The sequence below is a fragment of the Cannabis sativa genome, chromosome 9 (assembly GCF_029168945.1).
Source record: "Cannabis sativa cultivar Pink pepper isolate KNU-18-1 chromosome 9, ASM2916894v1, whole genome shotgun sequence".
Taxonomy (NCBI): Eukaryota; Viridiplantae; Streptophyta; class Magnoliopsida; order Rosales; family Cannabaceae; genus Cannabis; species Cannabis sativa.
In genome coordinates, this window is record NC_083609.1 from 35,410,266 (window position 1) to 35,423,498 (window position 13,233).

Genomic DNA, 13,233 nt, shown 5'->3' on the forward strand with positions numbered 1-13,233 from the left:
ATTGGTGTAAAACATAATCGACATACCGTCAAGACCTGGACTGCTATCTTCACCCATGGATTTAAGCGCAATAAAGACATCCCCGGCAGTGTAGGGAAGTGTTAAAATGTTGTTCATATCAGCAGTAATTTTGCACGGAACAGTGGCAATAACGTGTTGAAGAGCCTCCGTATCAATACCTTCAGTAGTATAAATATTGTTAAAATAGTTCTCGACCGTGCTACTGATGCCTTGAAGAGAAGAATGTTCCACACCATGATCATCAACCAGAGATTTGATGGAGTTAAAAGAGTGTCGATTATTTGCCTTCTGGTGAAAAAATTTTGTATTAGAATCACCCGATTGAAGCCATGAAACTCTTGATCGTTGTTTCCAATACTCTTCTTCTTGTGCAAGTAGTTCATCTAGAATAGATTCACTTGATTTGAGCATGTCAAAGTGTGTTGGACTAGTATCGGAAGAGTTATTAAGGGTGGCAACCTTATCTTGAGTGATTTTTATTTTTTTTGGGAGGTCCCTGAATTTAGTCCGATGCCATGAGGAGAGATGAGTAGAGATTGCAGCCATGTTCTGAATAACTTGAGTAGCAGGATTTATAGCAGCATCTGACCAATATTTGGCAATAATTTCAGAGCAAAAATCCTCTTGAAGCCATATTCTTTCGAACCGAAAACGAGATTTTGGCTTCTGTAGAGCCAAATGTTGCAGAGGAGAAATTTTGGCCAGTAAAGCTCTATGGTCAGACTGATAAAAGTCTAAGTGTGTCACAGAAAAATCATTGAAGACTTCATACCAGTAAGAATTAACAAAGCAGTAGTCCAATCTCTCTTTGACATTTATGCCATTGACATTGTTATTATGCCAAGTGAAACGTTCTCCCTCAAATTGAATTTCATGAAGATCACAGTAGTCAATGACATCTCTGAAATCATCAATCTGTTTTTCATTCTTCAGAGGGCCACCTAGTTTGTCAGAGTGCGAGATAATTTCATTGAAATCTCCTAGCACTAGCCATGGTACAAGAGGAGCAGTGTCTTTAAGTTTTTCCAACAGTTCCCAAGTGAAGAGTCTTTGGGAAACAACAGGAGCTCCGTAAAAACCGGAGAAGTGGCAAGTAGGACCATCATCAAGAGCCAAATAACAGTCAATAAAATTTATTCCATAGTTTAAAATAGTTACATTAATATGCGACTTCCAAAGAAAAAGCAAACCCCCACTAAGACCCACTCTAGGAACTTCTATACCATTAGGAAAATTAAAAGCATTACGAAACTTAGTAATTGAACCTACACTAAGTTTAGACTCCATAATAAAAATTACATCAGGTTTATTTTGATTAATGAGCAAACAAAGCTGACGGAATGACTTCAGGTTGCTCAAACCCCGAGCATTCCAACCAATGATATTCATGATGAGTGGCGAGGCTGCTCATCAGCCTTCGCCAAAGAAACACCGCTGCCATCAGCTACCAGTGAGTTGTGTGAAATCTCAGAGATAGGCTCAGGTTGTTGGTGAGAAATACAATTAGTGGAGTCACTGAAAGGAGCGCCTCTAGTGCGACAGCGTTTTAAAACATTTCGAACATTGCCTCCTGTGGTAACCAGTTGTCTTTTAGCAAAGAGAGAAGACATTCTATTCTCTTTGAAAGCATCCGAATCTGAGTTGAAAGTAGATGGAAGAAAGTTCACTTCAGCAGGAGAAATAGTCGGTATTGTAGCAGTGGTAGGTGTAGCAATTAATTTATCCTGGCTGATAGAGCAATGAGGGATAGTAGCATGAAGGTATGCAGGGGGAACGGCTATTGGCAGAGCAATTGATCTACTCGGGGAAGTAGATGAAGATTGGATCATGTGAACTGTGCAGGCCGAAGAACTAGAGACAACACTCTGCGTTGATTGTACATTGAGTGGAGAGTTGTTGGAACCAGAAGATTGTCCACGATCAATAGGAAGAGTTGTAAGGTAAGAGTCCAAACTACTCATGTTGAAGTGCTTAGTTGTTGAAGGATCTGAAGTAATAATTTCCTCTTTCCCATATGATTTTGCACTGGAGATCACTTCTTTAGTTGCAGAAGTCCTTGCTATTGGGTCTTGCATACCAGGAGAAACACCAACACCAGATTGGTTGGGTGAAGTAGCAACGCCTTTCCCCTTCTCTTTGTCAGTAATAGAAGGTGGAAGAGCAGGTAGTTGTTTATTATGGGGAATGATTTGGCCAATAGTGTTTCGGGCAAGCCTAGTAATGAAAGGCCAAGGACCTTCTTTGGAAAAATCCTGTCTATAGCGGTTGTAACCAGCATTAGGAAGGGCAGATCCTTCCATCCAAGGACCATAAGGGAGATCCGGTTCTAATCCTTCATCAATTTTCTCCAGAAATTGTGGGCATTTATCAAACACATGTCCAATTATACCACACTCATAGCAAAAATCCGGGAGTCTTTCATAACGATAATCTAGCCATAAATCATCAGCCATCCAAGGAAAAGTAACAGTTTGCCCTCTAAGTAAAGGTTTGGAGACATCGATAGCCACTCGAATCCGTAAAAAAGGACCCCAACCTTCATTAAGAGAATCTTCATGGACATCAATGAAAGTACCAATGAGATTACCAATAACACGAGCAAGAGTTTCAGACTTACTAAGAAAGGGTAATCTAAACACTTGGATCCAAAAGGGAGTAATTGTGTAAGACTCCATTGGTGCATTCTGCAGAACACTTGGAGTGCAGAGAATCATATGTTGGTTGTGAAAATGCCAAGGTTCTTTAGATAAAACCCTTTTAAGATCCCCTTCACAGCCGAAAGTAACCATGTAAGACTCAAATTCATAGTTCGCAACAGTAACTGCAAACCTGCCTTTCCAATTTGAGGAGATAAAGTTGTTGAATTGCTTAGGATTATATCCTCTACGAGAGTAGATTTTGCAAATGAGTTGATGAGTGGTTGGCCTTGGCGGTGGTGCAGCAATGGATGACAAGTTAATAACTTCTCTTTCTCTAGTCGATAGAGCCTGAGAGATATCCGGATGGAAAGAGTCCATGATAGTGGCTACAGGGAATAATAAACTATGGGAAGCAGAACAGGAAAACGGTAGGAAAAGGGCGGCGGAGAAGAACAAGGCAAGCAGAAGGCGATTAGAATGAGGGTGGTGGGAACGGTTGTTGGTAGAAAATTTGAAAAAAAAAACTGGCCAAAACCAGTTAAAAAGAAAAAACCAGAATAACTGCCACAGAGCAAAAATAAAGTTAAACATAAATAAATAGTAATGAGATTTTTTATCAAACAAGTAAATAAACAAAGAACAATATATATCTTTATATATTAAAAGTGCCTATCTAACGGCATTTCTTGGTTTAACAGAATATACTTTAAAAATAAAAGAATATTCTGTTAAATTTAACGATAGGTTTGATCTCCCGTTAACTTTCAAAAATATATAAATAATTAAACCCAAAAAATTAAACAATCTTTTTTTAAACGTTTAAACCAAATAATTAAATCCAAAAAATTAAATAATCTTTTTTTAAATTAAAAAAAAAAACATCCTAGCCACATATCTCTCTAACATAACAAACCGTATATCCTATTTGATATTTTTTTTATTAGTTAAAGGTTAACAAATAAATAAAAAATTAACAAATATTAATATTGTTACACGATTAGCTTAACAGATTAGACTTACACGATTTTTTTTAAACAAATATTAATATTGTTACAGTATTTTTTTTTTTAAACCCAAAAAATTAAACAATCTTTTTTTTTAAACGTTTAAACCCAATAATTAAACCCAAAAAATTAAACAATCTTTTTTTAAATTAAAAAAAAAACTACACCAATACCCACTCTAAATAACAATCATCAATATAAAATTTAAACTCTATATAAAAAAAATCGTTTATAACATAAAATATTTGAATAACAATGTGTATATTATAGGTTTATATACACAATTATGACATTCTTAACAATTAATTTTATAAAACATATCGTTTATAACATAATTTACAATTAGTCACTAAATTCTTAAACAAAAACCCCTAGAACTACGTAACTCTCTTCTAGTATATTTATATATATATATATATATATATATATATATAAAAATAGACACAACAAAGGATCTGAAAAAAAAAAACCATTTTTATCATCAAGCATGTGTTGAGTTCTATACAACAACAACAAAAAGAAAGTTATAAAAGTAATTATGCTTGCCTTCATGTGCATAGTTTCATACAAAGCTATGGTTGAGTTTGTAGATTTAAGCTTGTGTTGTGTCCTAAACAAAAAAAAAAAAAAAGCTATCAAAAGTAACCCTCCATTAGACTTCTAGTTTGTATATAGTTGATAGTTTTATAATTACAAAATAAAGAAAAATATCCAATCATTCTTGAAATTAGTTGTATTTTCACCCCTTGATCTAAATATAAGACATCAACACATATACCATCTAATCATGGTTCTTTGGACTTTAGCTCATCAAGTATTTTTAATTGGAGGATATGAAAATACTCTTGCTGTGTGTTAGAGGTAAAGTGGAGCAGTCCATCTTCATAATTTCTATCTATTCTCTTCATTTCTCTCTCTCTCTCTCTCTCTCTCTCTCTCTCTCTTTTTCTTTTTTCTTTTTTCAGTCACTTCTCTTCGTTTATCCAATTCTTATCTTTGTTTATCCAATTCAAGCCTCTCTTTTGTAAGGCGGATGTATTCTTTTCTATATTCTTCCTTCTCATCATCTTTTTTCTTTCTCTTTTCATCCCTTTCGTTCACCAAATCAATAAGATTAGTAGTGTTATCATCTTAACTAGTGCGGGGACCATGCGCCTATATAATCAAGCTCCCAATAAGTAGTTTTAGAATTTACAAAGCAAATTCTCTATCTATTAATTCTTCCTAACTCCACTATAGATTTGAAATCGCACTCCTCATTATATAGAACACTTTATATGTTCTAAATATAGATTCACTATTAATTATCCATTGTTTCAATTCAAATAATCAATGATTCTCTATTGATGATCTACATCAATTAGGAATAATTTTACCATTCTACCCTTCAATATATTTTATCCTTAAAACACTTAGCTCCTTATAAATGATGTATTTCAGTGAACTAATATAATTACTGAAATGAGTACTCCACCATTTAATCTCGTTTGGCCAAGCTCAAAGAAAATTATTGTTGGAATATGTTTTACCAGGATCTAGATTTACTAACAAGTATGTTTCATTAACATCTTAATATGAATTTCTAAAATAATGAAATTAAACACATATAAAGTTTCAGAAAACCTTACATTGGGTGCAGCGGAATAATATGTCTCCTTCCACTCAGATCTCTAACCCTTGTATCCTGCCTGTCGTAGAGTATCACCAAGATCTGAGCCCGAATGTCCTTCTCTTCAATTTGGATTCTTCACAATCTTCCAGACTATGATTGAGATACCACTTGATGTGTGTGGGCACTCACTCTATCACTCAAGGGTTCAAAATTTTGAAGAAGAAAAGAGGGAGAAGAGGTTTCGGCTATAGAAGCATGGTTGATTGCTCAATTTTTCTGAAGGCAAATTTTTTCGATTTTCAATCTCCCTTTAAGAGTGAGCCATCACTATCTATTTATAGGTAACCACTAGGTTTAGGTTAGGAATTATTGGGCATTAAAATAAAGAAAATATTAATTGAAAAATCACCATTAAGTGGCCGGACATGGGTTAATGGGCCCCACTTTAGTATTTTGTAATTTTGACAATTTTCATTTCTATTTTCTTAAAAACGCCAATTTTCCAATTCTAACCATTAAATGCCAAAAATAATTATTTAATAACTAAAATAAATTATTAAATAATATTTCCATTTAATATATTTATTAATTAGACATAATAAAGTCTTCCAATTAATAAATAAAACTTAGAATCTCCTTTCTTCACAATTTAGCCCTTGCTTAGTGAAAATTCATAAACTAGACATAGTCTAATTTTAGAATTATAATTGATTAATTAAAATCAATTATTTGAGTCTTACAAGCAGTATGGTCTCAACTAGAATGGAGACCATGGGCCTATATTACTGAGCTTCCAATAAGCTGAACTAGAATTTACCAGGTAAATTCCCTAACTTATTAATTCCTTGTTGCATCCACTCTTAGAACTTGGAATTGCATTCTCAGTCATATAGAACACTCTATATGTTCCACCATATAGATACGCTATCACATTTAACCATCGTTATAATCTCAATAATCAAAGATCCTCTATATAGATGATTTACACCGAGTAGGGATAAATTTACCGTTTCACCCTTCAATGTATTTTGATCCTTAAAACGCTTAGCTACCTGTAAATGATATTTCAGTCAACTAAAATATAATCATTGAAACAAGAGCTCTTTCATTTACATCTATTTAGCTAAAGCTCGAAGGAAATCATCATTTTACTTCTAAATACCTATAGAAGCTATAGATTCCATATCTATGTTTAGCGCTCCCACTCAATCATACTACCTTGTTCCCAAAATATACGTCTCACCCTGACCAGAAAGTAGGTTTAACTAACAAATCAAAAAACATGAATAACACTCCTGAGATTGAACCTAAGCATATCAAGATTAAGATCTTTTGATCTAAGATCAACTAGTGATATTGACTCAGAAAGATACAACGGTTGATTATAATATCTTAACCAAGATCAATATCAGTCCAATCCAATGTATACTCCATACATTTGAAGCTAGTATACTTTGCCAATGTTCTGGAAAGAACATAACACTTATGCAAAGTGTAAGTATACTTCATCGCTGATTATCACATCAGTGTAAATCCAATGCACTGATGAAACAGGAACTTTGTCTTTCGAAGCATAAAATCAAAATCACATTCCACTGTGTTGACATCACTGCAATTATAAATGACTATATGTTCTGGACTTAACAGATTTTGTATATATATTAAACCACAAACATGAAAACAACATGCAAACATAAATGACTTCTAATCTTTTATTGATAACAAATCATATTAGATTGTAATGGGTTTTATTTAGGGCATAAAATCCCAACAATTATCGTTTCACTTCTATGCATTTATAGAAGCTATAGATTTTGTATCTATGATTAGCGCTACCATCAATTGTACTACCATGTTCCCAAGATGTAAGTATTGGGAAGATCCAATTGGTCAAATTTAATGAACAAGTCAAAGAACACAAATAATATAATTGAACCAAAATCTAGCTATCTCAGGATTGAGATCATTGATCTAAGATCAACTAAGTGATATTCACTAAGAAAGATATTATGGTAAGTTTATGATATCTTTTCTATTTGAATATCGGTCCAGTCCGATGTATAACAATACATCTAATACACGCTTACTTTACCAATGCCTTGGAAAAGACATACCACCATCTAAGTGTAAGTAAACTACATTGTTGATTATTATATCAGTGAAAATTCTATGTACTGATAAATAGTGGGACTAATATTTAGTCACATAATCTTGATTACTTACCACTGTGTGGACAACACAATAATCATGAATAACAATGCGATAAGGATTTAAAAGAATTATAAATCAAACAAATGATCATGAAGCAAACATGTGAACCAAGCATTATATTTAAATAAGTAATAATACAATTCTGTTCCTTTATTGATAAATAAAATTCAAGATAACATTGAAATATAGTTTTAGTTACGGCACAAAATCCAACACAGAATTACATTTTTAGGCCATTAAGAAAATTTATCGACAAATCAGCTACAATATTTATGGCTAAGAACTATAAGAGTACTTGTCAAAGATAGCATATCAAAATTAAGTGTTTAGCAGTAAAGAGGCGTGACAAGTGGTCATGAAGCACACAATACTAAATTGGGTGATCGCATATCCTTGACTAAAGGCATGCCGCAACACAAATTCAAGGATCATAAAGTAAATATGAGAATTAGTTATCCATATGCAATTTTTGGTTGTACAACTAAAATTGTTCAATGAAACTCTAATTTTGATATTTTTTCATATTTATGTGCACATTAATTTTATCTGAGAAAATTATCTTCAGAGGACCAGAATAAACATAAGATTTAGGGTTTATTCACATAAGTACATTGCCACATAAAGTAAATTGTTATATAATTAATATAGTGTAATACATAAAAGATAATACTCGACATATAATGAATTCTTATCGTTATGGTTCATATGTTTATTATGTAATGATGAATGTTGGGTTTCAAAGATAAATCTAAATGTTGATCAAGTGGGAGAATATTAAAATATTTATATTTTAAGAATAAAATTAATGAATTAATTTAAGATAAATGAATATTTTATATTCAATGAATTTAGTCACAATTAATTGGTTGATATTCTATATATGGTTAGATTACAATTTACCAAATATTTGATTTCCAAATTTAATTTTTTGAATTAATTGTCAAAATATTCTAATAGTTAACCGTGGCAGAGACCTTGATGAAATGTTTCACCTATATACATATAAGGTCTCGGTTCCCAAACTTACTACTCATTCTGTTAAACACAGTAAATTCATCTAAAAAGAGTAGAGAGAACTTGAAAGCTAAATTACCCACACTTTCCTTTTCTTTTACAAATCTAAAACTCGTGTAAGAATTTAAGCTCAGGTGGTATTTTGATCATTTGTTCGTAGTAGAGAACTTGAAAGCCAAATTACCCACACTTTCCTTTTCTCTTACAAATCTAAAACTCGCGTAGGAATTAAGCTCAAGTGGTATTTTGATCATTTGTTCGTAGTGGATATATGTTCAATTTATTCTGCATTTATATGATCGTTTTCATACTTCATATCATACATATAAATTTCTAACACTAAGAGCTCATTGATACAAATTGAAAATAGAAGATGGTGAGAAAGTAATGTTTGGACGAGGTTAAATCAGTGATACGACAAGAAAAAGAGAAACAAAAATAGAAAGAACATGTCAAACACCATTAACATAATTTACAATTATTTATTATCATCTTCCATCTGCAGAAGTGAATGAGTCGGCAAATCCATATGGACGTGTTGGAATGCTAGTTTGGGTATTGTCTAAGCTAGGAAGGAGTGATGAAGAAGATGAATCCAAGTGGCTGCGACCTTCATAAGCCTGCCATTTCTTCAGTGCCTGGGGCAACGACATTTCCAGGTCAATGCCATATATGTCCTCGGAGTTATGCTCAGATGGTTTCCAAAACTCTACAAGAGAGGATAAGACATTGACAGTATGACCCATGTCAGGCCTTTGATATGGTTCCCTTGCACAGCAGTATCCTGCTAACTCAGCAACAGTGCTGATACTGGCAAGTGTTTCCTCATTAAGATCAAGTGTAGGGTCAATTGCCTTGCGAAAGGAGTCTTTGTTAATGTTCATTCTCCTGAACCAAGTTACAAGGTGCATGCTCTCCTCCGGCTGAGTCTCATCAAGTGCTTTTCTGCCAGTGATCAACTCCATCAATATCACCCCAAAACTGAAGACATCAACTTTGGTTGTCACTCGGCCAGTAACTGCAATTACACGGATAGAGAGTTTCATCTTAGAAAGGTGTGCTCTTACTGAATAACAGATAGCACAGGAGGGCAATTAGATTTCAAATTCAATGATGAAAGCAAACTTCTATTTAAATTAGTCTCAACACTTATTGCCACTTACAAAGTCTGAAGAAAAAACAAAACAAGCAAAACTACATTTTAGTTTTACCAGTATAAAGTAATTTATACAGGCAGCTATTGGTAGAGTTGCGTGTGGTTCGGTCCATAACTTTCCTATAAGATATTTAGGCAGTAGCTTAACTAAAAGAGATCAACTATCTGCGATTTCAATCTATAATAAAATGTAAATAAAATAATTAATTATTGCTGTTTAAATTTCAATGGAAATAATTCAATATAGTTGGCAATTGGCATGGCACCTTTCGTACAGATTTCTAAAGAACTTTTCTGCAAAATTGTAACTATTATCTATCCGACTCACTTAATGCAAAATGTATCAACAAAATTAACCAAAACATGATAAACGAAAGCAAAGTACCTGCATACTCCGGTGCTAGGTACCCGAAAGTTCCGGCTATTCTAGTTTCTATTGAAGCTTTCCCCTCCGGGGCAAGCCGAACCAGGCCAAAATCAGCAACCTTGGCCCTCATATCATCCCCAAGAAGGATGTTTGAAGGCTTCAAGTCTCTGTGGATGAAACTTTGATGAGCCAAACCATGGAGATACTCAACACCCCTAGCTACGTCCAAGGCAATTGTTAGTCTTTGTTTCCATTCAAGAGGCTTCAGTCCTTCCTCTGGCCAGTTGAAGATGTGCCTACTGAGTGTCCCTTGAGGCATGTATTCATATACAAGAAGCCTCTCAAATCCATCCAAACAATACCCCAGAAGAGCAACTAGATGTCGGTGTCGAACCTTGGTCAAAACAGCAATCTCAGACTTAAATTCCGGAAGTCCCTTCCCGGCTATTACCCCAGACTCCATCCTCTTTACGGCAATTTTCGTTCCATCATGCAGTTCGCCTTTATATACTGTCCCAAAACCACCTTGTCCCAAAATATTTTCTTGACTAAAATTGTTTGTCACGTTCCTGAGAACTTGAATAGAAATTACCATGTTTCCTGCTTCAACCATTTGGATGTCACCAGCAGCTTCACTGGTTGGAAGTGTATGCGTGACTTCACTAACAGCGCCAACACAAACACTTGAGCCTGCAACGGTGATCTTCACACTCTCATTATCAGAACCAGAGTGGTGAGGATGAATAACCATTGTGTTAGGGCTCTGCACCCTACTTAAACGCTTTTGCTTTGTTTTGTACAGACAGAAAACCAACAAGCCAATCAGGAATGTCACAAACACACCACCAATCAGCGAAAACACAATTACTCCAACTAAATTCGACGATTTCCTACCATGACTTCCAGAATCGCTGCCATTACCGGACCCTACACTAGTAGCAGTAGTCGAATCGGGAGACATTCCCCCAACAGATGAACTAGGCTTCTCCTTGCCAATATCAGGGTTACCATTGGTATTGACAATCACATTGCTCCTAAAAGAAGGGACTTTCCCATACATCTGATTGTTTGAAACGTCTAGTTCAGTAAGAGCAGGCAAAGTAGCAAGCTCCTCAGGAAGAGTCCCAGTGAGATTATTATCAGCAAGAACAAGCTTTTTTAGAGATTTAAGTGAAGCGAAATCAGGAGAAATGGTACCTGTCAGGCTCATTTTCTGAAAATTAATGATTGTGATGTTGTGATTGTTACAAGTGACTCCCATCCATTCAGCACAAGGGTCATTCCCCTTCCAATTATCTGCAAATCTTTGAGGGTATCCCATAGATTCCGCAATTGAAAGCAAAGTATTCACCTGGAAATCGCATTCCCCTGGGCTGGGCAAACAAAATCTATTGGAATTCTCAGACAAATCTACCGAAACCCCACCCTTAAACACCGGCATGGGTCCTTGAAAAAAGTTATTGGTCAGGTTAACTATCTTTAACGATTTTAAATTCACTAAAGACGAAGGGACTGGACCGGTAAACATATTATCCCTCAAACTCAAGCTCTGCAAATCTCTCAGACTCGAAAAGTCCGGTAATGGACCCGAAAAGGCATTCGAATGTAACCAAACCTCTTTGAGAAGTGTCATGTTCTGAATAACATCAATGTTTCCACTGAGCTTACCAGTGCTCTGCTGCCCATTAACCCAAAGAGACTGGATTGCCGAATCAGAAAAGCTCTCTGGCAACCCGCCTTCTAGATAGTTGAAAGCCAAGTGAAGAAGACTCAGACCCGGAAACGCATTGTCGCCAAAGAAGTCGGGTATTGGACCTGAAACATTGGCAGAATTGGCAGAGAAGTTCTGCAAAGCCGATGCGTTTTGAAGCGTTTCCGGGATTCGCCAAGCCGCAAACGGGTTGTTATCAATCTCGACAGATTGCAGTGAAGACATTCCGGCAAAGAAATCGTCTGGGATGGAGCTGAACTGGTTGTTACTAAGCATCAAGACTTGTAAATTGCTTAACCCACTTAGAGAAGGAAGAGGACCCGAAATATTGTTCCACTGAAGCTCCAAGCGTTCCAGCTCAGTGAGTCCCTGGAGGTCCCGGGGAAGCGTACCTTGAAGGTTCTGGTGGCCGATTTGGATCCGCGTGACCCGTTTTCCATTAGAGCAGAACACGTGGTCCCATTGGCAAGGGTCCGGGTCGGACCACTTGAGAATGTTAGACGACGGGCTGAGGCTCTTCTTTAGAGCTAACATGAGGGAAGCGTCATCGACATTGTTGGTGCTGGTTTGAGACAATGCATGGGGGAAGAGCGAAGAGAAGGAAAAGAGGTTGAGGAAGAAGAAGAACAACCCAAGATGGGCTTTCTTCTTCATATTCGGTGGAACAGCTTGACTTGTTTTTGTGTAAGGTTTGACTATGGAAGTCGAGAGCAGAAGAGAGAAGATAAGAGAGGGAAATGAGTTGAGAGAACATAATAGAAAAGAATAGAGCGAAAGTGATGGGTGCACTGTAAGCGAGGCATGCACATGGGTGTGGTTCCCACCAAAAGGCGTAGATACAAGGAGGTGAAGGCTGTCATGTAACATAACAAATTACAGTCTTGAAAAGGCTGGATCTTGATTCCTGTCTCTCACACACATGAGTTAATGAGGGGTTTTGATTCCATACGAAAAGGGGCCAACAAGCCTTACATAAAAAATTCAATTCGCTGTATAAAGGGCCAATAACAATTATCATTTACTTTTCAGACATGTTTATGAAAAAGTTGTGTAGGCCCCGGTTTGTTGATTGGACTATTAGTATTGGGTGGGATTGAAATTTTGATTAGATTAGACGGGATTATATTAGATTATTTCAGGGTTATTTCCAATACAAACACACATATATGTATACGAAAAAATGTAAAATATATTTGGCTTACTAATTATTTAGGTACAGCAAAATATAAACTAGAAGTAAGGAGAAGAATCAGCTATCATGCCCCCTCGAGATGGATTTGGTGAAACTAGTCCAATCTTGAGTCAAAAATGAAGGAAGAATGGATGTGAGAGAGCCAGAACATCAGCTAGTTGTTCCCTGATAAAATAAAATCAATAACATAACTGAGTTGCTCCTACATTATTGCAATAGATTACTGGCGATCAGGCACTTTGATATGAACATATTCATGTATGCTCTGCTACGGTACCAGTAACGAAATGATACTGAGCTTTGGTG

The 13,233-nt window shown here is 35.7% G+C and overlaps 1 protein-coding gene across 1 annotated transcript; it reads right to left on the reverse strand.

Annotated features, from left to right (window-relative positions):
* Positions 1-8,771: 8,771 nt before the first annotated feature.
* On the reverse strand, positions 8,772-12,718 carry LOC115722226 (receptor protein kinase TMK1). Its single transcript, XM_030651379.2, has 2 exons — positions 10,043-12,718; positions 8,772-9,519 (listed from the first exon to the last, which is right to left on the reverse strand). The coding sequence occupies exons 1-2, from the start codon at positions 12,600-12,602 to the stop codon at positions 8,990-8,992; spliced, it is 3,090 nt and encodes a 1,029-aa protein (XP_030507239.2). The 5' UTR covers positions 12,603-12,718; the 3' UTR covers positions 8,772-8,989.
* Between the last annotated feature and the right edge of the window lie 515 nt (positions 12,719-13,233).

Excerpts from the sequence above, each read along its gene's own strand:
- LOC115722226 (XM_030651379.2), bottom strand. The coding sequence starts at position 12,602 with ATGTTACATGACAGCCTTCACCTCCTTGTATCTACGCCTTTTGGTGGG. Across the intron at positions 9,520-10,042 it reads CCTAGCACCGGAGTATGCAG|TTACTGGCCGAGTGACAACC; the intron begins GTACTTTGCTTT and ends GTGTAATTGCAG.